Genomic DNA, 26,755 nt, shown 5'->3' with positions numbered 1-26,755 from the left:
GTACACTGTACTGTGTATATAATAGTGTAGTGTAGTGCAATATGTTGATCGCTGTCATCTTGGGGTTCAGAATAAATTTTGGACCAATTTGAAGCTTTACTGCTATGTTTATGGATAATAACTGTATATATTTTACATCATGCTCTTTTATCCAGGTTCAGAAGTATATTTTAGGCTATTGTATTGTCTGTAATTGCATTACAATTCAATCTCTACATGTAATGCTTTTCTGAATGATACTTTTTTCCTTTTGAATGTAAACAGGTTCATTAAACAGCATGGCTGACAATTCAAGATGATTATTTTGCTTCTATTATAAAAGGTTTCACCATGAGCATGAGAAAATTACTCAGAATGCACAAATTAACTCCAAGGTCAATTCATCACACGGTTCAATGTTTTAAGACAAGTCACTTTAATGTACACACACTGATCTGTCATTTAAAAAAAGAAGTGATGGGGTAAATAAAAGGACCTGATCACAGTGTTATTACAGAGTGAACATCTATCCAATTCCATCAGAGATGCCTGTATATAATACACTGCACTTTATAAACCACACTTTCATCCCTTTCATGGCCCCAACACTCCTGTTTGCTTTTAATGAAATAAACAACTTATTTATACTCTGTTTTGAATTGGCTCATTCAGACTGTACAAATTCGATTTTGGTCACCAGCTTCTGAATAAAATGTGACAACACAGTGGTGACCAGTGATGAAGGGCGAGCTATAAGAAGGCCCACCTTTACTTTTGAGGGCTGTCTGAAACACTATTTACCACTATCAAATCTCCAATAAACATTTTAAATGACTTCTCCTGTTCTTACGTGAACTGCAACATCAAGCCTGAGATTTACTGACAAAGCAATGAGGCGAAACACAGCATGGCCACCGATGAATATTTTCTTGCTCCACCTTTAAATGGCTGATCAAAATGACAAGACTCACTTGGAGGAGGTCTTGGTTCTTTTGAATTATTTTTGTATTAACACATTTACAGACAAGTAGTTGTTGAGACAGTGGGGAGAAAGTGCAACCTTGGAAGCGAATAAAATGATCTCAGAGTGAAAGAGTGGCTGTGCGTAATGCCTCACTGCATTCTAAGCAAGTCAATACGTTCATTACCCATATTACTTTTCTGCATCTCTCCAGCCATGCCTGGAGCTCACCTTTTGCATTCATAGCATGAATATTTTACTTGGGGCAACAGGAGCAAAATGGGGAAAGGGTACAGACACTGTCAACATCAGAATTACCAACTACAGCGTTTTACTCCACCAAAAGATATCCCATGGGACTATTTACAATCCAGTAGAGTCCTGCAGACAACTGGCATATTCCTGTAGTTAATTTACCTGTCCTAATGAACATTCATATGAAGTTGTCTCTTTTGCAAACACAGAAGTTTCTGGATTACAAGAGTAAAACCATTAATGCCACTTGTACATTGTTTTTTTCACCAGCTTCACTCGACCGCAGGTACTTCTCTGTCCAACCTTTACAATATTGTGTATAACAGAAACCCTCCATGCATTGTAATAATCTCCAAGATTTATCTTTAAACCAAAGTGCCTTCGTGACAGTTTTATGCTTCCTGAATTCTGTTTCACCCATTGTCTCTGTCATTAAGTGCAACTGACAAGCAGCCAGAGCCTTGGCTCTCAGTTTAGTGTAAAATTAACAAATGAGAAGGGAAAAAAACACACATACACACACCGACTCCTTTCTCCCACTTATTCTATTTACTGATGAGATGGCCGCATGGACCTTCTGTGTGGGCTTGGTAGCCTTGAGCTATTGATGTCATTTTCCTGAAGAAAAAAGAAGTGGAAAAAATGCAGCAGATGAATTGCAAAATGCTTTCGGTCTGTAGCGTATGAAAGAGGCAGAGACAAGAGAAAATGCTAGAGGAACATTAGAAGAAAGTTCTGGAATGAGCTGACTGACCATCTTGCTGTGAGAGGAGGCTGGTAGATCAAGGTGTAAATCAGAAACTATATAATACAGATATGCATGCGGAAAAAAAACCTCTCTTTTCCCTTCACGAACCAAAATACTTTCCCATACATCCTCCAAACACCTATCTACATACTACCCTTTACAGATAATGACTGTCCTTGTTTTTTATTTCTGTATATCCTTTTATCTTCTTTATCATTTCACATTTTTCACCTAAAACTCCATACATACACAACATCAGGTTCTCTCTGAGGAATATTAAACAACTACTAATAGCTCAATGGGTGTCTCTGTGGGTGGCCTCATATGCTTAGACAGTGCTGTTGTGAGATAAGGCACGGTTTCTGACATCTACTACCTGTGGCAAGAAGACCATTCTCTTCATTTGCAACCAGGCCAGGCCAGGATCTGCACAGACACTGTTGTCAGTGGGAATGAAATATGAGGACACAAGCCTGGTTGATATGAACTCTCTGGATGTGCACTGGGAATGGTGACGCGAGGCTGGCTTTCAGATCCCAGGGAGCCATCTTGGCTCTCTCACGACACACAAAACCTTGAAGCAAAAGGAGATTGCATCCGATAGAACAACATGGAGTCAAGCAATGCCTAACTCAAGAGAGCAAAGCTCAGCCAGCTGTTTAATCAGGTGTGATGTCACATATTGGGGAAGGGGCATTAAGACTGAACTATGGTAACAAATGTTCGCACATTTTTGCCAAGTGTCCCTGCAATAGATAAAAAAGATACCAGATCTGTTTGATGTTTATGCATTAGAGTTTTACTATAAGGTAATGGATATGACTATATCTTTTTCCAAACTGATGATACGCAATAGCTACTTTACTATAGCTCCTCCCCACCCTCTGTCATCCAATAACCTTTGCGCAGGCCTTCTTTTGAATTGCACTGGGGCTGCGTGGAGAAGCTGAGAACTGAGAACGGTTGGTTGTTATTTAGAAGAGTTATACATGACCGGGAACACTATTGTCAATGTCAGTGATTGACAGTCCAGGGATAGGCTTACACTGGCCATTAACATTTAGAGGTCATAGAGATAGAAAATAAAAATAAAAATAACAATCAGTACAAGTTCCAGGTAGTGGTAAACAAAAGACTTTCAGGTCATCAGATGGCATTTGAGAGATCTCTTTCACCCCCTGTGTTCTTCAAAAATGTCCCATGCAAAGTCTTGGTAGAAAGAACACACCAGGTCTCACCAAAAAAGCATCAGAATGTCACTCTCGCACAGGTATGCGCTTCACTGTTTTGTTCAGAAAAAAAAAACAGTTGTGTAATGTGGTGTTCCTTAGTTTCTGGGGTATGATGGGCACGCCCCCAAAGGTCTAACACTGTAAAACATGCCACCATAAGTGGTTTTAGACAATGGTATTGTTTGGATTCATAGTGCTGTTGAGTGGCTCTCCATTCCAGTCCAGCTAGTGGACCTTCCCTTTGTCCGGGGCAGCGTCTGTGTTGTCTCCTGGTGACAAAGGAGGCGAGTCCTTTGGAGTGGTCGGCCTCTCCTGCCCAGGAGTTGGGATTTTGTCCAGGAACGAGGTGTCCTCGGTTGAAGGCGTGATGCCGGACCCGGTGTCTTCCGGGGCTTCCTCGCTGGGAGAGCACGGCACTTTAGTTTTCTGCAGAGCGACACATCACAGCACACTGAGCCACAGCCCACTGCAGACAGCCTACCCACAAGTCCACACTTTCTTCACTGTCCGCACATTCAGTGCTCTAGCTGAGGCTTGCCACGTTAACCCCCCCATCCCCGGCCATTTCAGCTCTCACCAAAGACACAGCTGAGTGTCTTCGTGCTCTCTCCGAACTTCTACCATTCACGGTCTGTCCGCCCGTTGCATCTGTTTCCTTTTTTACTTCCGTCGGCATGCCGCACCTGTGGGCTCCGCTAACCCCCCACTCTCTTCCTGTCTGTCCCTCTTGATGAAGAACCTGGCTGTCAAGATCGCCCTCTAATGGACTTATCATGCCTTAACAGGGAGCACCAACCTCCCGCATGTGCATGATACCACTGTGACACACTCTCCGCTAGCGCTTTCAGCACATGAAGCATTGCAGCATGCATACCAATAGGTTGAGTGCACACAGATGCTGTACGCTCTCCAACCTGTGCATACCTTTATCTATACTACTTTTACTGTACAGATTCACCAGAGAAGATCATAACGAGTAATGCAATTTTAGCGATAAAAATTGAGAGGGAAACCGACCCACATACGAAATGTTCACCACTGAAATAGCTATAGCTTTGTGAACTTGTGTATGAAACACCTTGACAAATGAAATTCCAACATTACCAGCTCAGGAGTGCATGCTTTCAGGGGCAGCACAGTTTGACAAGGATGTTGGATTTAGCTTTCCCGCACAGGCACTTACTGTGGGCTATATTTGGTCACCTTGCATGTGTCTGTCTGCCTGGTCAGAGCGCCAGCAGTGAGTTTGGAGTGTGAACAGGCTTACCATCGGCTGTGGCTCTGGGTTGCCATTCCTGCTGATGGGCGCTGCAATGGCTGGGAGAATGGCTGGGTCAGACAGCCTCTCCAGCAACAGACCTCTTCTGTCCAGAACACTGGGAAGAGCAGAGAGGCCATTAATGACCTCTACTACATCAGCATTACGGTCTTGGAAGGGTGGACACTTTAGGGGGTGGGATGCAGGGAGAGGGAGGGGACTGAGGCAGAGAGGGGGAGGGGGAGAAAAGGAAGAGGGGGAGGGGGAGAAAAGGAAGGGAGGGAGGAAAGGATAGAGACAGGGAGCTGTGGGGGTGGGGAGTGAAGACAAAGGAAGAGCGAGTAAGAAAGAGAGAAGGGGTGCAGATGGGGAGGGGAGAGATAGAGGGAGTGAGACAGAAAGAGGAAAGGAGGGGAAGAGCAAGGAGATGGGGAGGGGGAGGGAGGAGCAGGAAAAGATGTGGAGTGAGACTGGGAGATGCTGGATGCTGCTGCCGCAGTCACAGCACATGCATCACCACTTAAAGGGAGAGAACGGCAGTCCCACCTGGGGTAAGCGGGCCCGCACAGCACTTCGCAGCAGTTTTTGATGATGTTCCTGTGGCTGTAGGGGTTCTGGACTCGATTCTTCCCCGACCACGAGCCTTTGATCTGCACAATGGAAAGAGCCCCGGTAACACGGGATGAAAACAGGTCAGCCTCAGGCTGGAGAATCCTGCCGACTCAAGCACTCTCCGTGTGACTTTTCCCCAGATCACCATAAACAATGCAGACAGCCCGTGCCGCTTAGGCACAGCTACTCAGGTTAGGTGTCTGTATGTAAAAATACCATTTCTTTTTCCCTCCCACAGTCAATACTACCTACAAAATAAACATAGCAAAGGACACCATTCGCTGATCTCTAAAAATGAGAAGATTCACCTCACAATTATCACTTAACATGTACAGCATGTACAGCATGTACAGCACAGTATATGCTCCAGAAATACAAGTTAGCCTAACTTGCTCGCACCAGCAAAGAAAGCAATGCGGCAGCAGCTCTGCCAAATCATCCCGATCGACTGGTTTTCATCAGTCCGTGGACCTCACTTAAATAAGACATCATGGCTCTGAAACAGCATCTGAAATGCAAAGCGCCTCACGGCACTTTGCTGGTGACCCAGGCGACAGTGACCAGGGCTATGGGTGCCTGGTTGGGTGGGGCGGAAACAATGTGGGGCTGGCTCCGGCCATGTGTGTGAAGGTGCCCTTACCCTGTGCATCGGGGACGCGCTTGGCAGCCGCGCGACCCCGGCTGCTATTGATGCATCTATTATTAGAGCAATCTGAGATGGAGAGGAGAGGCCAGTCCCAGACCAATATCCATCGCGTGTTTGGCTTGGGGGCTCATTACGAGCGAGAGGGAACGGGGGGCGCTTCACATGACATAGGCCGTAAATTACGAGGAATGGCAAAAGGGGGGGTAGGTGCGGGAGTGAGGGGGTGCATTGCCGTCTGCACGCTCGCGGGAATCAAGTCTAAGAGGATACCGTCCAGGACATAAATAATGCCCCTGCCCGCGGTGGAAATTCACCTTCCGCACAGACACGCACAGTCACTGGCGCGGTTCGGCACGGGCCGTCCTCTGCTGGAGGAGAAAGGGATGCTGGGAAACACAGTCACAGACTGGTCTTTTGTCTGAAATCTTGTGTTTTTCCTGCATAACAAACTGCCATGGAATCACATCACGTCACGCCATACTTAGAACAGTGCATCCAACAGTGCACCACTGGAGCTGAAATACTGCATTATGGTACTACATACATTACATTTACATTTACATTCATTCATTCGGCAGACGCTTTTATCCAAAGCGACTTACAAGTGAGGTACAATACAACAAACGTGAAAACCATATAGAGTCAACAATATTAGAAGTACTCCATAAGAAAGATCCAAAGGTTGGCCAGGCAAGGTACCGACTAGCAGGTAAAGCTAGCAAGTGCGTTAAACCATTACAAGCAAACCATTACAACCAAACCGTTATGTTAAACTCTTACAGCCAAACCATTACAAGCAAACGATACAACCAAACCATTATGTTAAACTATTACAGCAAAACCAGTACATCTTTTTTTTAATAAAGTTTAGTAGGAGATGGGGGAAAGTGTTTCAGGTGGTCAGGTGAGAGCGGAAGAGCTGTGTCTTCAGAAGTTTCTTGAAGACAGAAAGGGACTCAGCAGAACGGATGAGGTACATTACAAGTACAGATACATCAAATACATCAACATCAGCACTGCAGTGGTGAATAAGATTAATGGCCAGTGCAGTGATACAGCAGTCAGAGTGTTACTGGACTGAGGCTTGCAGCTTGAAATCCCAATTACAAGACAACTGTAAAATATAGGTTGTGCAATTACATTACATTCATTTAGCAGACACTCTTAATCAGAGCAATTTCTAGCACAGAACATAAGTGTATCCACTCAAGTTGAACGAGCAACAGTATCAGACTACGCTAACAACACTCCCAGACCAGTGATTGTGATCAATAACACTATTCAAGCCCTACCCTATTCAAGTGCAAATGTGCACTATACAGTGTATAAGGTGTAAACTTTTAGGCTGTGGCATTGGGGCGAGCAGCAGGGTATACTCACATCCTCGTTGGTGGTCTGGTTGAGGGAGATCAGGTAGGTATGAAATCCGGTCAGACCCACCACAGACCACAGTGTAAAGAAGCACACCACCACCTCCAGCACCGTATTGACAGGTTAAGGGAACAGCAGCAGCACTAACTGGCACACAGACGTATCACTCTTAATCCCTCACTGGCTCACTGTTCATATTCCTCCCTTCCTTGTTGTGGTGTTCACAGCCTCCATCCCATTCAGTCAAATATTTGGAAGCACTTTAAATCATGACATCCTTCTCCCTTTGTAAATGTGCAATTACATTATAAGTGTAATGGGTTTTCCACACCAAAATACTATGTAACAGGGTGTACAATTTTTGCAAATGTAATTACTCAAATATTTGTCCTTCACCACAACAGTTCCTTCTGCACTCCCTCCTCAAATGCTGCCTTGTGATTAACCTTGGTTATCCTTTGTGTGGTTGTGTTTCCCAAGTCACAGCCACGTGAGTTCTCCTCTACAGAAATGAAAGCAGCTTGAATCGAGCCTCCACCAGGGCACAGCTGAAAGGATATGTTCCAGGAGTGTGCTTCAGGGTGTTCACAAAGCCCGAGTCTACAGAGCCTGAGGGAAAGCAGAGGTAAGGGTGAGATGGGCAGGTGATATGCGAGCACACATACGCGCACGCACGCACACACACACAGACAAACACACACATGCGCAAGCACATACATGAATGTATGTACATGAATGCATGTATGCGCTCATGCACGCACACACACACACACACACACACACACACACAAACACACAAACACACACATTTCCACACATATGTGCACACTCCCATGCACTTGTATACACACACACACACATACATACACACATACACGCATGCACTTGGGCGGTGCATGCACAGGTGTACACTCTCCCTCCCCTCCTCCAAGACTTGCGCAGGACCAACACGGAGATGAAACGCAGCAAGTATGGCTCTCTAAATTAAGATTGCAGGCCCAGAGCTAATTAACTGCACTATAAATACGCTCCTCCGGCACTCGGCAAGGCAAATGAGCAGGTTTTTATCTCGTCTCCCTCCCCCTGCTGTCACCATGGAGGTGGATCAAATTCACAGCAGATGAAAGGAACGGCATTTCATGCAGCCCATTTACGCAGAGACACCACGGCGTTTCTGGATGAATTAGGCCAAAAGAACTTGTCTGGCGTGAGCGATATCAATTCCCCGGCGCTTCGCCTCATTCAGCTCAACTAATTTGACTGGCAACGCCCCTGGGGATCCACATCATCAACCTCAGGTCCCCACGATGACCTCACCCCACCAGGCATATTCCATCCCCAACGGGCCTGTCTGTGGACAGCGGACTGCCGACACTCACGCATCACCACGTGGACAATGTCGAAGGCGAAGATGAAGATGGTGAGCAGGGACAGCGACAGGGTAAACAGGTAGAAGTATCTGTAGTTCCTCTTGCCCACGCAGTTGCCCACCCAGGGGCAGTGGTGGTCGAAACGCTCTGTGGGGAGGAGGAGAGGTCAGCCCTTTGAACTTTCAATGTACAATAGCTTCCTAGTCCTCTTGAAACAACAGGTAGGGAGTGGGACAGTCCCAAAACCCAAGTCTAAACTGAAGCACAGCCCGCTCTCACATTCCTCTCTGTGGAGCAGGCGAGCTTTTCCGTCCAATGTGGATGGAATTTCACAACACAATTTGCATTAGGAAATGTATTTTGAGGAGTAGGAGTACTGAATCAACATCTTCCCTGTGAGGCATTTTCTCTGTAAACACAGATCAAAGGCACACAGCAGGGGAAATGGAGAGCATCAGCAAACAACTGAATAATATATAATACAGGGATAAATAAAGCGAGATGGGGCTCTTTGCTGTATGCACATCCCCCAAACATGAGTCCCCTGGTCTGGGGAGCAGCCGTTGGAGGAGCGCAGACACTCTTTTTCCTCTCAGATTCACATTCTGGCCTCACTGCTGAGTCATCCTGGGCCTGAGGGACACAGACTGGCTGCGCAGCCGCAGTCTGGACAGCCATTACTGAGACAGAGTGCATTCTGACGCCGGGCCAGATTCAGACACAGAAAATTGCACTCTCCTCAAAAATACTCAATACTGGCCACATGCCACAATACGTGTGCGTCAGTCATACACCTAAATGTCTGTGTGAGAGCGTGTTTGGAGGGATAGGATCACAGCCAATTTACAGGCGGCACTTTTCATATGAATTAATGCTGCGACTCAAAAGCACAAAGATGACTGAACAGTAGACTGAGACTGCTGTCATTCCCAAGAATGTGCCATCATATCCTAAATCCCATAGGACCGAGGCTATTTAGGCTTTTTAAAAAATCCTTGCACAAACACATCATCCTTTCTTGCAGCCACGTTTCTCTCATCCTCCATATCGGCCGTAATCAATTAAATCTGTGTTCTATCTGGCAAATTTTGGACAGCTCATTACAAAAGAGAAATTGGCAGACGCAGTACACAATTCTCTTCAGGCAAATGAATGGCTTTGCGGTCCCTGCGAGGGGACGAGGATGGGCCTGTGGCCGTCCTCTGCGGGATGTACTCACCCACGCAGTTGTCGCAAATGCTGCAATGGGAGGCACGCGGCGGGCGGAAGATCTTGCAGGTGTAGCAGTACTTGAGCTTCACGATCTGGTTGTTGATCTGAACGTTCCGGATCCGGGGCGGGGGCCGCTGGCCAGGGGGGACATTCCCATTGGCCGCCTCTGTGGGAGCCCCCATAAAATGGGGAAACATGTAACAAACCCTCAGAAAGGACATAATTGTAAACGTGCAATCCATTTAGACACTGGCAGCAGTGGGAATAAAGACATCTTGCAATCAAAGGGTTAAATTTACAGCAAGACAGCAATGGCAATGATTTAGAATTGAGGGAAAAAAAGACTCATGATCACACAAAGAAAAATAAGACACACAGGACTGCTGAGAATGGCAGGACTGCCCCTTGTCTGCTTCACCTCCACATCATTCCTGATGGTAATGTGTTATCATAGCTGCTAGCAATATTTGTCTACAAGGCAGCTGTATGTATGTATGTAATTGATTACTGTCTCAGGATATAAGGTGACTGGACTGTACTTTTGTTACTCACTAAGACTTGGTCTCAGGAAGGCTCGCATGCAGAAAAATGTACCATGACCCCAAAGCTTGTTTTTGTAAGCATTTTTCCTCCCCCCAAAAACTGTGGACCACGCACTGTGAATTTTTGAATTTGTGTATACAACAGAGGGGCACCATCTGACTCGAATTAAACATTCACACATAGGATGGACTTTCAACCATAGCACAAACATCAGTCACCATGACAACTGACAGAGCGAGACTGAAGCCCGCTTCCTTTGTGATCAACAGAGTTCTGCTCTGAGGCCTGAGTCATGATGGTTTGCAGACCACGTGTACCTATCGTGAAAGTATGACATTTCACCACTGAGACAACTACCCTAATCTAAAAGGAGTACCTGACACAATATACGAGTCTTAACCTATGGGCTCAATATATTATATTATATTATATTATATATTATGTTATGTTATGTTATAAATAGGAAATCTATATGGAGGTCCAGATCCCAGCACTGATGTGAGAGATGGCACTGTGGATTACAGGCCTTTGTATTAATTACACAGGGGTAATGGTCCTCTCCCGCAGGTGGCCTTCTGTTTGTCTCCCACCTTCATTAGGTATTCCAGGAAGATGTGTCATCCCATTAGCATTTCCCCCTCGGACCTGGCTGCTAACAGACTGACGTGATGGCCCCACACCACTGAGGTGTCGTCACTAAGTCAGCCCCCTAGCCACCTTTGCACACTCGCACAGTGTGAATACACATCTGCCACATGATGACGTTTGCCAACCACTGTGTGCCCAGGGGAAAAATGTTCCATCAGACACGTCAAGGTCACCTGCATGGTTTAAGGTCGGTGCATTCAACCAAAAACCTTTCCATGGGTGGGAGTACTTCCTTTTCTGAACAGCGTATAATGAATTTCAATCTGAGGGTTCAAATAGGTGTCACATTTTAGAGTAAAATCATGTGTTGGTAGTTGATTCAGAGAACAGTCCTCAATGCCTTTCAAGGGCAAAACTGATAGACGGGTAGCAGCTACTCACAGTGTGAAGTCAAAGTGGAGGTTGAATAAAACAAGCCATGTTCTGTCTATTTGAGAGTACACTGAGTAAGCCACTGAAATTAAATCATGACATTTGGGAGGCAAATTGCTTTATTACTTATAATGTGAAAGGCAGGGGAGTAAGTATTATTTAGTTTTCATTTAAATGCGCTAACGTGGAAGACCATCCTGTCCTGTTCTGTCGTGTGCCATTGTGATTTGTGTTGATAATTGAACTGTTTTGTCTATTTATACCTGTTCTGCCTGGTATATACTGACAGTACTCTCATTTCCTGACTGAATACCTATAGGATGACACGTTTTTAGTCAGTTAAAATGCATTTAGCATGTACTATAAACACATATAGCTGGCTCTGGGTTATTGGAATCTCTAACACTGAAGTACATCTTCTGTCCTTGATACAAGGAATACCTCTCTTTGTACTACAATTTTTCATGAGCAGTTTTTGTGTTAACTGCAGGGGATTCAAACAAAGCTCTGTCACATAGTACTCAACTTCCAAATGCTTCAGTTTAAGCCATATACATACATGTTTTTACAATTGCTGGATCAGAATATCGCTTCTTGGTAAAACAACCCAACAAAAAAGAAAGAACAAACGCACTGATCAGTAAAACTGAGCTCCGTAAATCTATGAACTCATTTTTAAAATGATGCAACAGCATGGCCATTTGAAATTTTTTAGGCCTTAGTTCATTTCCTGGTTCTTCTCACCCTCACCTGCTGCCTGTCAGGGGAAAAACACATAGCTCTCAAGGGAAGGAGGAAGCCGGGAACTAAAGAGCACACCTAACCACGACTGTAAACAAAACCAACCACATACACAAAATCCAACAAAGAACAGCCATGGCCTCACTCCTATGCCCATCAACAGATTGTCTTTTTCCCTATGAGCTCATTTTCATATACACGATACCGCCCTGCAGGGTTTGAGGCGGACTCTCCCTGAAATTCACAGCTGACCTCCCACAGCGGAATTCATTACACCAAGGCCCCCTCTCCCGTATTAAGAGGGGCCTCTGACCGCTTCGATCCTCCTAAGCCGCGTCCATAATGAGGAAGGAAGAGGACACACGAAGGGCACCATAAATCTCTGCTGCAGGTGAGGATGGGGGGGCCGTGCACGCTGGGCGGACCCGCGGCATGCTCGCCCGCAGAGACGGGAGAGGCTCCTGAGGTCGGTCCGTCGCTAAGGCTGTTGTATCGAGAAAAATGCAGCAAAGCACTCCCAGGCCCGGCAAACTGCTGCAAACACCATCAATCCCATTATATATGGCTGAGGCGGAGACGCTCTCTCCAGCCAGACATGACCATCAATCTAAAGACTCCTCAACCACAGAGCGTGAGTCCTTCTCTGAACAAGAAAAAGGGGAAAAAAAATCAGGTGGCAAATTTAGGTACTACTTTAAGTTATACCTATGGTGTCCAGGCTCTCTCACTGATATAATTTACAGGAATATCACCAATATTTACACGCAGAAGTCTTGTAACTAGGAGAAGGCGCAACCTTAATTAACTTTGACAGACGAGAAGTAGGCGCCTCAAACAACTTTGAAAAAGCCTAGGAAAAATGGGGTAAAAAATAAGAGGATGATGCGGGGGGAGAGAACAGCAGAACAACACTGGGGGTCAGAGGACTGCACTCAGAGTGCACGGATGAGAGCACTGGACAACCTCGACAGAGCAGTAACATAACAAACATGAATAAGTAAGCACAGCTGTGGCATGACTGCATCATCGGGGACTTGCAGGTCTACTGCAGTATTCATGCCTCTAAATGGCCTTTCACTTCACTAGGCCAAAACTTCTGCAGCAGGCTGACTACAAAGCTTTACCCTCAGTAAGGACGTTCAGCTCATAAATTGATTATTATTTTTTTGTTTTTTTTTCCCCCCCTATATGCACCCCTCCTTTTAGACTTGCCAATTGAACATTGTCGTCTCTCACCGTGACATCAACTTGACCTATGCAAGGGCTGTGGTGAACAGAGTAGTCACTCACACACCCATCGCGCCTTTCACACTGCACGCTGGCCAGGGCACCACATCAAGGTTAGGTGTGGCTTCGCCGATGTCATCTGAGAAACCTGCCAGTGCCTGATGAGTCAGAGTTTAAGAGCGGTCACAGAAATGACCCCTGTTGCCATACCCACCCCTATCCCCAGCAGAACAAAGCCAATTGACTCTTCCGCCATGGGCACCTGGTCATAATCAGCTGATGACACGCCTGGGATCAAACCCGGGCCGTACAGCCCTGCTTGTGGTCAAAGCAAGTGCCTGAACTGCTCAGCTACTCAGGAGCCCCTAATTTGATAGTTCAATACTAATAATGGGGCATCATTTTTTTCCAACTGAGCATTCTACTCCTTTATCTTCATCAAGCTCTCTGTGCAAATGATAGCTCACTGCAAAAAGACTGACATCCACCTGGATTTTCAGGCGAGATTATTAATAGTATCAATAAATTCTTATTTTATGCAGGGTTCTTAGGCTGACTATTCCAGAAAAAGAACAAAACACCTTCTTGGTGACACGTACTTGAATACTCATCCTAGTACATCAGTGAACTCCCAGTGGAATATAATACATAAAATTTGGTCTTAACCTGTAGCGAAATGTGAAGAGAGATTTGCCCTTGCTGGAAACAGACAGCCGCAGCACTCAGCCCAGTCCAATGAAGGGAGCAGGAGAGAGAACTCACCGATCTCCATCTCGATGAAGGCGGCCTCTTCTGGCAGGGCACGTGGAAGCACCCCAGGATCACTGAAGCTGGTCCTCAACAGCATGGCCACCACAAAGAGGAAGAGCACAGCTGCCACCACGGGGATGGCAGGGGACAGGTGGACTGCCAGGTATGGGCACCTGTGAGGGACAAAAGGTGCAAAAAAATGCAGAAATTCAAGAAATGCCAGAAGACAACCAGGAGATTGGGGGGGGGGGGGGGGGGGGTTGGGGGGCTGTAAATAAGATACCCTTGGTCACAAGTGCATAAACAGCATAAATATGGTCTGCATTTAGCCTTCAGTTTTACATATGGCTACATCAAAAAGGTTCAGGTGGTTTATATATCAAAATAGTGGCACCAATTATTCCACAATGAGACTCCCAAAAAGGGCTATTTTCAAAAATCTAGATCACAGATGTCCAAAGGGGAAACGTATCTTATTTTGAATCAGATTGTACTGTAAATGGGAGAATGCTCAGTTTCAGCCAATTAACCTGTGAAACACACGGCCAAACTAAAAACAGCCACACACAGAGGGGCAGAAGATTGTGAGAAGTTAAAATAAATATCTATTCATCCTTGAGCGTGGCCTTCAGAGTAATAGCACTGACAAACCCACTTTCTCCCTCTGCCCCTGACCACCCGTTGCTCATGTCAATGAATAAATTACAACCCCAGATAACATTTACCAGGCTGAGAGGCCTCATCAGAGAGAGGAAGGAAGCCGCAACCTATTAGCATTAGCGCACAGACACAGAAAATGACTGCTGCAGCCCAGCAGTCTGAGAGCACTTCCTTGCGAGTGTGGCAAATCCTAAAGTGCCATATACATCAGCAGATTGGCAGAGGCCACTCCATGACCATATTGTGGAGTTAACAGTAGACACCCTATAATCACTGAGGAGCTCCACTTCCGCCCACAAAGCAGAAACACATGCCATTCACAGCACATGGAAAATACCTATACCAACATAGTTGAGCACAAGGCAAAATATGCTCAAAGTTAAACGAGCTTTGTACTGTCGAAAGAGGCCAGAAAAAGATGCCGCTTACAAACAGTGGGTCCTCCTATTTTATAAATGGTACCTCTTGATCTCCATCTGAGTTATTGAGGACATGCTCTGTAAACAGATGGTAAACACGAGCCACAGCTTGGCCGGTTAATTTTCTTTGGGCCTGAGGCCACTGCAGGCACCATTTTGTGTTTTTTTTTTTTTTTTTTTTTTTACTTGATGGAGTACCTAGGTCATGTCTGCTGGAGAAGTACCAAAAATCCACCCTGCAGCAGAAGAAAGGCCACGGCAGGCCGGTCACACCATGACTGGGCGCGGCCTCCCTGGAGACAATAAACGCGTAAACGTAACTGCCTCCCCTGGCATGGGTGGAAGACTCAACAGGTAAAGCAGCATACCTGTGCTATGGCCTCACCAAGCAACAGGACAGACTAGATAAGCGATTGCAGCTTTAGTAAAGTCAATCAGGTGCTGTGCTCTCAAGGCAAGATGTCTGACTGATACTGCCGTCCCTCTGTGATTTGCATTTTATAAGCATATGACCGATAAACGTCCTGACCACTCTCCATCACCCGTCCCTGTCAAAATGCCGCTCTCCCACCAGTTGGGTGCAGATTAGTTTGGTTTCACAAACCGGGGAAATTCTCGCACCATGTCCATCAGTCAACCGGAGACACAGACAGCGGATCCAATTTCAAAGGCACAATTTCCGTTTCGTTTTGTGAGGACGGCTCCGATTAAAACTGCAGTCCATCACAGTCTTGCGCCGCAACGCTTATCTGCTCCTGAACTGAGGTTCACGCCCATGGCAAACGTGTCACTAGGGCTTCATTCCTGTTGCCTGCACTCACTGGCGTCTTGCTTAAACCACACAACACTAGCAGTACTCTACTGTGTATGGCTTTTAAAACCACCTTCGGCTTTCTGTTCTTGGGAAGATTCAAAAGAACTCCCCATTCTCGTTTGGGGTGTAGGATTACATGAATACCTGCTTCTTGCCTGCAATTAATTTAACAACCCAGGGCTTTTGATTTAAATTTCAAATATTCCTCGGCAGCTTTCAAGTGAGCTGTAATTGTGAGCGTGAATAATTAAACTGGCTCCATGATTATTTCCCTTTATACTTGGGGGAGTGATATCAATGCAGGATTAATGGGCTTCTGTGCATGCCGTTCAACACATCCTCTCCCTCGTGTTCGTACAGTGGAATTAAACCAGCCTTGTGACTACTTATCAGGCGCACCATCCCCTCTGAGGTTTCACCGTCTCAGTAAGAGCACAGCTCCTTTGACAGCTCTGCATTCATCCACTATTCTGCTACCAATTCACACATTGTTATACCTTATTGTGGTTTTATGTTTTTTATTTATTTTTTTTGCGGGGGGGGGGGGGGCATTCATTTTTCCTCTGGAGGCAACAAAGGCTGGTGCAGGGAGGCAGAGATGAAGGAATCTCTGAGACATTAGGACTGAAAAAGGATCTAAGACTGTCTGTGGTGTTTGTCTTGCAATATCACAGAAAAGCCAACACACACAAGGTAAGAAAGACAGAGAGAGAGGCTGAGACAGACAGAGGCTGTCTCAGCTGTAATAGTAAGAGAGAGAGAGAGACTAGCTTTGTAGAACCCAAAGTTCAGTGCCAAAAGAAAATTTGTCTGTGGCTAGTTGCCCTGGAATAAGAACTTTTGCTTTTCACACAGCCATCCAAGGTTTGACCTCTGGTAAGAATGGCCACTTTAAAGCGCCTGTGAGGATTCTGTTCTGTAAAATTGTACCTCCTCATTGTTTTGACCTCAGATAAATAAGCCACTTTATAGAAGTGCAGTTTTCCTCACTTATTAGCTCACTGGTTTACAGGCAGTAGCATGAAGGAGGGTGCAAGGAACTGGGCTGGTAGCCAGAAGGTTGCAGGCCTGATTCTCAATGCATTGTCATTTTGCCCTTGATTGCATCTGTAAAATATTCAGCTGTATAAATGGGTAATATGTAAAAGGTAGGCCGTGTGCATAAATTGCCCCAGATCAGTGCATGTGCCAAGCAAATAAAATGAGGCTTCCAGCAGAAAGCTAGAGAGACACTTGATAGAGTACATGCCTCCTTCGCCCTTGACATTTTTTAATTGCAGGCCTACAGTTTAATTTCTTCCTTGTCCCAAAGGCAATCAACTAGTTTCACTGAAAAATCTGTCCATAACATTTCAGCTGCTCTGTTCACAGACAGACAGACATACAAGGGCAATTTCACAACTGCCAGCTATCCCAACCAATGGCAACAAGAGGTAACAAGAACATTACACAGCATCATTCCTTCGGGCATTCCACATGTAGACAGTTATTCTGAGTGAAGACACACAGAGAGTGATTGTGGGTGAACAGAATTCCTCTCCCTTCAGGCTGATCATATCCACTGCAGGCTTCAAATGAACTATTAAAACACACTGCCCTCCTCAGAGAACAATGCTAATAAAAACAGTGCTAATGCAGAGCTAAGGATCCCTTGTTCTCTCTTAGGATTGCTCTTAGTCAGTGAGGCAATAGGGGGAGGGTACACTATGGCCTCTGTGCAGGCAGTAACACAAAAAACTGATGCTCATTTAAAGGTGTAGAGCAGGGCCTTTCAATTACTTTATCATGGGGGGGCAGATTTTTTCAGACTGCCCAATCATTTACTACTCCTTATTGATATTACAATGCATGAATTAGAGGCATATATATGTGCGTGTGACCAACACAGGAACATTGTTTACACACAGGTTCTGTCTTTTTCATGTTCAGAATACATCATCATTGCATTCTTTAGATCAGACAAGTGCTAATTTAAGGAAAATATGCAAAATATATAGTGCCTTGCAAAAGTATTCAAACCCTTGTCATATTCTCTGATATTTTATTTAAAAACACTGAAACTCAAAATGAATCATTTTAAGCTAACATAAAAGCAATGTTACCAACCATTTTTGAGAAAAATGAAAAAAGCAAATAATACAGAACCTTAAATAATATATCACATACAAATGATAATTCTAATTCATGTGTCTGAACACATTTGCAAGGCAATGTATATATATACATATATATATATATATATATATTTATTCCAGGTCCACAATCAATATAAAATTAGGAAGCCAAACTAACAGGAATAACTGCACATATTAACAAGAGAAGAAAAGGTGATTGTATTGACACATGGAGCCATTATCCTAGACATAATGTTATCCAGGAATCCCAAATAATCACAATTTTTGTTGCATTGTTTATCAATGATCGCAAGAACAACAGATAATCCATGGCGAAACTGGCTAGCTGAATAGCCCAGGTGTTAGGACCTCTATGTTCTCAGCATTTTGGCCTGAATACATTCTTACAGAAGAAAAATACAAATGTAATATGGCACTGTCAGCAAAATGGTTTATATGCTGTCATTCTGCAACTGAATAGATCTTCAAGGGTAAACAATGCCCATTTGTCCTCTCTGCCAATATTCCATATATTACAGTTTCTGTGGTTTAACAATCACCCCCCCATTTACAATGTCTATCCATTGTCAACCCGGTCATTTAACAGCAAAGACACATTCAGATCATGTACAATTCCAGACTTTGTGTTGTCCTGGGAATCCATCTGTGAACCTAACAGCATGGTCTGTGTTGGTCTCAGTCACTTGCCACAATTTGTTAGAAAATTGCAGCACTTTTCCTGGCACATACAGTATCACTCAACAATTTACCAAGGCATGGATATCCCACTATTAGAAACAGGGACACTACACTAGCAACTGGACTGCTAGTATCAACCAGTTGTGAATAAATACCAGGGAGCCACAACAACTATCAGTAACGCAGTCAATAACGTATTCGCTGCATACACTCACATGCACAAATGACATCATCTGCCAGTGTATATGCAGTTAAAGCACAGAGGAAATTCTTGTACAATATCAGCTAGTACAGGAGTAATTTTCAAGGGGGAAATGGGGGAAAAGCTTTGTACCACAGGGACTGGCGCACATCAAGAGCTCTGATCTAGTCTCTGGGGCTGATGGCCATTTGACTGTTTTTCACACCAGACGCAGAGGCATGACATTTACTTGTCGGCTGCTCCAGCTCTCCCGGCAGAGTCTGCTGATGGTGTACGGATGATGCAGGCCAAACTCATCAGCTACAGACCTCCTTCTGCACACACCGAATCCCCAATCAACAACCACCAACCCCCCACCCCCACACCCCCCAACCCACAACCCATCACATTAAAGGAAACGTAACACTTTAATTCACCTTGACGTTTTTCCACAGCTGAAAACAATTTCATACCCCGCCTGTATAAATACTTAATTTGGAGCTTAATGCTTTATGAGCAAGCGGATTGCAGTGTGGATCAATACCGTGCAGTAATGTTGGCATACGCACTTGCACACAAATAAGAGACGGGCACAAAAAAAAAAAAATCAATGCTACTTTCCTCAGTCACTGTACTGATAGAGAGAGGATGTGTCGAGAGGGAAGAACGAAGATGAAATGTCTTTTCAGATGTCACCGGGGGGATCTATCTGGCTCCCCCGGCATGCTGCTCCACTGCAGTTCAAACCATCCCTTTTCATTTGCAAGCAGCTGGGTTCTCTCATACCAAAGTGCACTTCTGAGAGACTGTGGACAATGTGGAAAATGTACAACTTCAAACTCTCTATGTTTTCCTCCCCAACACTTCCCCAAGAAGCCATTTCCCTGTCCTCAGCCTCCCTGGCTCAGATCCCATCCCTGTAGGCCCATCCAATTCTATCTGCTCCCTGCTGGCAGACTGGAGACTCTGGCAGACTGCTCCTCTCTAGAAACTGACTGAGACTGGTGCCTTTGGCCACATCAGAGTTAGCGAGCATTCATGTTTCCAACTGGTCATGACCAAGGCAATATCCATTTAACAGTGTCCAGTACTCCACCCTGCATTACTCCATCTTCTTGCTTTTATGTCAAACATCTACAGGACTGGCAAAGTAGTGAGGCAACCAATATTATTTTTTTGTGCAAAACACATCTTGAGGTTTTTTATTTATGTAACTCTGTTTGTGTATATGACCAGTCCTGATTTAATAAGGAAGAACTGCACCAGGGCAATTAAATTAAACAGTGAAGAGTATCTATCAAAGTCCAATTTTTTTTACTAAATAATAAAAATGCATTTCCTGTAATACCGTTGCTGATTTCATTTGTGCCGCATGAGATCCCATCTAGTAAGCATAGAGGAAAAAACAGAAAATGGGTCTAGATCTGAAAACCCTGCTACAGCACTCCAGTCACAACTGATTTTTCTAAGTGAAAAAACACTGCTCACACCTTTTTAGAACCCATTCATCAAATAAACTGATGATTTGAGGGGTTCCTAAGTGGTTCAGTCTGTTAAGATATTGGTGAGTGCACGGTGAGCCCTACAGATTTGAGCCCAGCCATGCTGAGTTGCCCAGCCATGCAAAGTTTCAACATCCACAGGCCCATTGTGCCAGGAGTAACACCAGGCTGGGTTTCATAAGGACACGTGACAACATGCAGCCGAGTACACAACAGTCATTGAAAATCGCAAGGGAGCATATCGCAAGGGAACCTGACAGACACCGTAAGTGGGCAAAGTTGCAATAGTTGGGAAGTCAGGGCCGATACACCGAGAAAGCTTTGAAATTGTGGAGTTGTACCATGTCACCACCTCAGGACTCGGCAACACTTTCAGAACCATATGGTGCCACCCACTGGTCACTGATGTTGCCCTATAAGGTTATAGAGGACTTGCATTTAGTCCAGGACGCACACATTCACCATCTGCTTCTGTCACGCTACCTGGTTATTTCATTCCACTTACCATGCTTCTGTTATCTGTAGCAGTTGCTGAATGTAGTAGAAGGATTAAGTAAACCTGTATGCCCCAGCCACAACACAACCCTGTCTGGTGTATATATTTTCAGCTTGGTGCTTACTGTATTTTGTATTTTATCTTTATTAATCCACAGTTCTGTTGCTGTTTATTGCTGTGGTTCTAAGGGAAACATAAACAGGCCACAGAAAACAACCATTTCTACTGCCATGTACTGTTATTGAATGGCAATTTTTCACTCAATCTGGCAGTTCCTCACTGCTCCTGAAACACAACACTGCAAGAGAATCTGTGAAAAGTTACCTGCAGCTCATAAGGAGCTTAAGAGAGCAGTTGGGTCACTTGTAGAACCTTACAGAGGATATGACACACCTAGGGTATTAACCCCAGGGTCAATTTCACTCTGCCAAACTGGAAACACGGAAAACACAAAGAGAGCTGGGAACGGCAATTAAAAAGAGCAAAACAATTGCTAGAATCATAATGAGTACACAAGGAAAAAGAAGAACATTTATCCATAAAAATGAAGCAAATGCTTATTTAATACAAGTTTATGAACATAATATTTAGACAACCCTACTTACAATTAGCTATAAGAAAAACTACCTTGCCATGAACTACATATTTTCACTTTATTTTTCAATATTTATGTCAGGGTGGCAGCAGGGACAGGGCTTCTGCTATGACCAGATGGCGTATGACCGTATGACCAGCTCTGGCCTTTTCTTGTGACAAATGTCACATACTGGAAATGGCAACAGCAACTACTCTATGGCAGTCCTCACCTCAGGCAGTTCTAAGTTTGAAGCAGAAAACAATCACTTCCAGTTTCACACTCTGCCTCTGAAGCTGTGTTTGCAATGTAACATAATTTGTTTGTATGTTCCAATTGTGTTGACACGTACCCTCATTTCCATAAGCCCAAACATGTGTACATATCACCATGAATCTGTGCACCCCCCCCCCCCCCCTCACACACACACATACACACACACACAAAGGACACAGTTTTAAAACAAGTTATCTTGTCTTACAGCTCAACAATACCTTTCAGCTTCCAGACCTGTCATTGACACTCTACCCTTCCCACAGAGACTGACCACAGCACACTCCACTCCACCTTAACACTCACCAACCTCCACAAAAACAGTGGCTAAGTTGTTCTTATGTTCCCTTAAGACTGAAAGGTATGCTATAATGTAACAGTACTCAACAATGGAGTGCATTTCTGTGAGATATTTTTGAGGTGTAAATAAATGCGACAACAGTGTAGCATAGTAGTTAAGGAGCAGAACTCATAACCAAAAGGATGCCAGTTCAGTTCGCCGTTGGAGCACTGCTGCTGTACCCTCGGGCAAGGTATTTAACCCAGAATTGCCTCAGGAAATATCCAGCTGTATAAATGGATAACATTGTACAAAAAAAAACTAAACTCTTATGCTCTCTTATGCTCTGCACTCTTATGCTCTGCATAAGAGCATCTTCTAAATGCCAATAATGTAAGGTAAAATGCATTAATATTAATGATAAAAAAGAAGAAATGGTGATATCAAGAGCAACCTAAAGGATGAGGCCTGAGCATGGTTCATTTAAAGCCACATTCCATTCGGGGAGCACATGTTATTGTGTTTATTCTACATTTCTTTGAATAAAGCAGGACACTCTCAGACCATGCGTATATTTTCATGTTTTCCTGCTGATGAGTGATGACAGATATCTGCTGGCCGCTGATATATGCAATTCACTCAGCTCCCCTCCTCGTCCCTCAGGCATGTGTGGACAGGACTCAGTTCCGTCCAATCTACTCCAGGCTGCTAGCCCTCACCTACTCCTCTTCATTCCTCTCCTTAACTCTTCCGTCCCTGCTGTTAGTTTCCCATCTCCCCTATTATCTTCAAACCAGTCTTTTCAACAAACAAAGCCTGTTGATCTACAGAATGGCCTCCTGGACTTACACCAGTCTGCATTCTGCACTGGTTACTTAACAGTCAGCCCTCCCCTCTGTGACTGATGTCCTTCGTATTGCACAAGCAGCCTTACTGCTTTCATGATCATGCTTTGGTAGCAACACTCTGGGATTTTTGAGTTGGACGTCTAGGTTTTGTATTTTGAGTAGCTATTGCTATAGTTTATACACAGTAAACTGCTGATATGCAATTTGGTTTCAGCAAAGTAACTTCTATTTCTCTGTAACTTGACCTGGATAAAAGGCGTCTGCCAAATAAATAAATGATAACAATGTCTGCCTCATTATTTCTGGACTGTGCTCAGCTGGCATGGGGCATACTGGCTCTCTGTTATCTGGTCTCCTGCTTCCGTTTCTCAAGCTAAACCTACAGAAATCCATATACTCCTCCATTCTGCTTACTCCAAGAGCGCCTGCCAATTGGAATTTCACAGATAATGTAAACCAACTCAATTAGGGACAGTATAAATTGGTATCTGAATGCGATTTCACACTGATCCTTATAACCCGATTAGCTACACCTTGTCAGAGCCAGCCTCTCTTATCTGACGTTCCGCAGTAGAATGCATCTAGAGCATCCAGTAATCCACATCTGTTTTTGTAAGCGTTACATATTTTGCTGGAGTTTTAACTGAAGATTCGGCAGAGGAACTTTCAGATGCCAATGCAATTACCTAAAGCCGTAAAAACAGATTTTCTGTACTATGTTGAAGTCCCACATATCTTCAGTTTCTCCTGGCTACTGTTTTTCTCTAATCCTGCTCCTCCCCATCTCCACCTTCTTCCTTGCTTTGATGTCTGGTGATGTTTATCAGTGATGTCTGAGGTAGACCACATGGCTAGATGCAATCCCTTACTTTGCCTCCTCTAACTCTGTGTGCCTGTACATGTAGTGTGTGTGCCAGTGTGTGTGTGCATTCTTACATGATGATGGTGACACCTGTCACTACAAAGGATTACAGTCTTCTTTCTTACCTTCCTATCTCTTCCCATATATATCTCTGATTGCTGGAAAGCCTCCCATTTTCATTTGAATAATGCACTCAGAATGCGATACCAGGCCCTTCATTAATGCAAGCCATTTATTTCTGGTGAGAACTTAATCTGTGATGCAACTGATAAAAAGGCAGCCAGTCACAATTAATGTTCCTGAAAGCAGCAGGCTCTTGCTCCGTCACACCCTTTGGAGTGATCAGCACAGACAGGACTTCTTAAACTCTGTTCCAAACACATCTGGAGTAATTTGTGTCCTTCCACTGGTCATTGCAATTCCACCACCAAAACTATCTTTAAATGGAGTCTTTAACAACTCTCTTTTTGCCTAGTTCAATTTCCATTTTTATACAGCTTCCCCAAGAGTGATAATTATGGTTCACAGTAACATGAACGCAGTGCTAACGGCCTTCAGCTATTAGTCACTGCTGGGTCATTTCCCAAACCCATGGCTTTTGTTGAAATTATCAGCACTGCAGCTGCCCACTAGCAGATGACAAGTCCTTTCCTGCAGCCGTTCTCCCTCACGGAGCAACACGGTCAACGATTAACAGGACCAAGATAATGGAATTAATGCAAGCCACATAAGGACTCCACCTAACTAGCTGTAATCACAGTGGAGTTGTGTGGGTTTTCACCCCAGTGTCAAACCGAGGCCAAAAACGAGGTCTACGCACGGCTTGCATAATGCCTTATGCTTTCAAAATCCTAATCTAATAGTTCAAAATTGATATATGAGTGGAAAACTGGGTTTTATTTATCAGTCTGGGGCTATTCCTCCCCTTGTTAGAGTCAAGAGAAATAAAGTCACCTCTGACATTGTAAAGAACCTTGTTACATGTATCCAGTTGTACACAGTGAAAATTTCCTTCACTCCAGCTTCACTTCCCAGCACAATTTCATGCCTGAACTAGCAACTTTCCATTATGCCAGTACATACAGAGTCCTTATTCCAGGGGACAATTTTGCAATGACAAAGATAAGATGCTGTGCATGGCAGCATAAAATCAAAGCAATGGAGGTCACCACCACAGAAAAGTGATAAAACCACATTCCACACAGCCAAACAATCCATCAAAGCACATTGTGAAAACACAGCAACGAAATGGAAGTTATGATATTTTGTTAGTGCTAATGTGAACATCAAACTGTGCTGTTTAGGTATAATTGAATGTTTGGCAGGAGGGGTGTAGTACACTACACTCCTGCCTGGAATCAGAGGAAGTCGATCATAATCACACCCCCATTAACCGCAAAGTCTGCAGAGGACAGTATAGGGCAGTCACACAAGAACAGACATCATTAAATCCCGGTACTCATGGCGTACAAGTCAAGCGCTGGTGCCTGCAACATTAATGCTTTATACGAAGATTTTAAGAAATGGGGAGCCATTAACTTAAAGCATGGGGAATGCAAGCTGAAAATGTAGATCCAACCTTTTACAATACAGTTACATTGTTACTAAAAAAAGAAATACCACAATCTCTTCGTTCTTCGGTTACAGGAAACACGTTGCGTGATTTCTTTAAACAGAACATACACGTTGCTGTATAACTGAATAGTACTCAATAAAGGCAGTATTCTTTTTCATCAGCATAGCCATAAAGACAGCCTATATCACATGGGTGAGATGACGCAGCTTTGTAGGTGAATATCAGTGAAAACTGGGTGTGTGTTTACTTTCCCCATCTCTCGTCCCAACTGAATACAACGACGCTGAGTCTAGCGCAGCGCTGGGGAAAAAAAGAACCTTCCCGAGTTGCTCCAAAGCAGGAAACAAATGTCGGAAATGGTTGCTGGATTTCAGAGATGGGTTTTGATTGAGGGTACGCCCATATGATAAATATTTCCTACACGTTTGGTTAATTTGATAGTTACCATTCCACCATGCTTTCAAAGGTTGTGCATACTTACTCGAACGCAAAAAAGAGGGCGCAGGTCCCGACGATGAGAAATAAGGTCAGATAAAAGACGCCTTTCTGTCGTGCCATCATCACACGTCCATCGCAGCAGAAAGTGTTCTTACCCGGGAGCTTTTCCCATTTTCGGGTAACCTTCTTAGCCACCATTACCGCCGACATTATGCTCGTATTTCGTTGTCAAAACAAAAATGAACTTCAAAATGTTTAAAACAAAACGGGGAGAAAATCACTACGTTTTCTTACGTTTGAGATGTTTACAACATTTATGTTAAGTCACAAAACATGGTCCCTCCTCCTCTTAAGTGTTAAATTACACTTGAATGACAGCGTTGCCACAATCAGTGAAGATTAGCCTACATGATTGCCGAGGGATTCGGGAAACAGTCGTTTCTTAGTCATTTGGCTTGCCATTCCCTTAAAGGCTACAACATTAACCAGATTGATTCTTTCATCGTCTATAACAAATTGCATAGATAACAATCCTTGTACTGTGGCTGAGAAAGGGACCTCTTCGTTGTATGTTACTGATTATTACTGCGATCTAGTTGAAGTGTTCGGCGCTGATTTGCCAGCAAGCAACTATGCAATCCAATCAGATTTTAATTAAATCAATGCACAGCGCTCGATATATCCATATTTATTAATAAGCGAAGTTTTCCCGCTTTTCAGTGCGATTCCACATTGCCTCTTCAGTCCAAGTCTTCATTTTTATCTCCAGGACAAACCGACGCAATGCTTTCAATCGACCATTGAATAAAGTGTCCTGCTCGCTATTCATCCAAACGCGTAACAAATCCTCTCGGACCCTTAGCAGAAATCCATTACGAGTCATATGCGCATCAGTGCATGGACAGGCAGGCAGGCAGGCAGGCTTTCGTATTATTGTAACTAATCTATCATGGTTGGTGACAGTGTTTTCCTTCCCTATTCATCGACACAATATCCTGTTTTTGTCCGGATTACTGACATCATGGCGTTCGATCTGCAACTGCCGAGGCGATGCAGGCGAGGAGATGGGTCCTGAGGAATTGCGACAAACTGAG

At 44.3% G+C, this 26,755-nt stretch overlaps 1 protein-coding gene across 2 annotated transcripts; it reads right to left on the bottom strand.

The window, feature by feature from the left end:
- Positions 1-466: 466 nt before the first annotated feature.
- On the bottom strand, positions 467-26,755 carry LOC118775238 (palmitoyltransferase ZDHHC9-like). 2 transcript variants are annotated; one of them, XM_036525052.1, is made up of 9 exons: positions 25,705-26,755; positions 13,938-14,098; positions 9,652-9,810; positions 8,442-8,579; positions 7,623-7,671; positions 7,072-7,174; positions 4,980-5,083; positions 4,443-4,551; positions 467-3,601 (listed from the first exon to the last, which is right to left on the bottom strand). In XM_036525052.1, the coding sequence occupies exons 1-9, from the start codon at positions 25,869-25,871 to the stop codon at positions 3,401-3,403; spliced, it is 1,191 nt and encodes a 396-aa protein (XP_036380945.1). In that variant the 5' UTR covers positions 25,872-26,755; the 3' UTR covers positions 467-3,400. The 2 variants fall into 2 exon arrangements, with proteins under 2 accessions (XP_036380945.1, XP_036380946.1); XM_036525053.1 differs by having other exon boundaries at positions 25,817-26,755.

The sequence above is a fragment of the Megalops cyprinoides genome, chromosome 3 (assembly GCF_013368585.1).
Source record: "Megalops cyprinoides isolate fMegCyp1 chromosome 3, fMegCyp1.pri, whole genome shotgun sequence".
Taxonomy (NCBI): Eukaryota; Metazoa; Chordata; class Actinopteri; order Elopiformes; family Megalopidae; genus Megalops; species Megalops cyprinoides.
The sequence above is the reverse complement of the archived record's forward strand: the minus strand, read 5'-3'. Positions and strand labels throughout refer to the sequence as shown.

What these genes read in the sequence shown, in the direction of transcription:
- LOC118775238 (XM_036525052.1), bottom strand. Translation starts at nt 25,871, where the DNA reads ATGTCGGCGGTAATGGTGGCTAAGAAGGTTACCCGAAAATGGGAAAAG. An exon ending in CATTTGCGACAACTGCGTGG is followed by an intron (nt 8,580 to 9,651) that starts GTGAGTACATCC and finishes TCCTCCCCACAG; the next exon opens with AGCGTTTCGACCACCACTGC. An exon ending in ACCCAGAGCCACAGCCGATG is followed by an intron (nt 3,602 to 4,442) that starts GTAAGCCTGTTC and finishes GTCGCTCTGCAG; the next exon opens with AAAACTAAAGTGCCGTGCTC.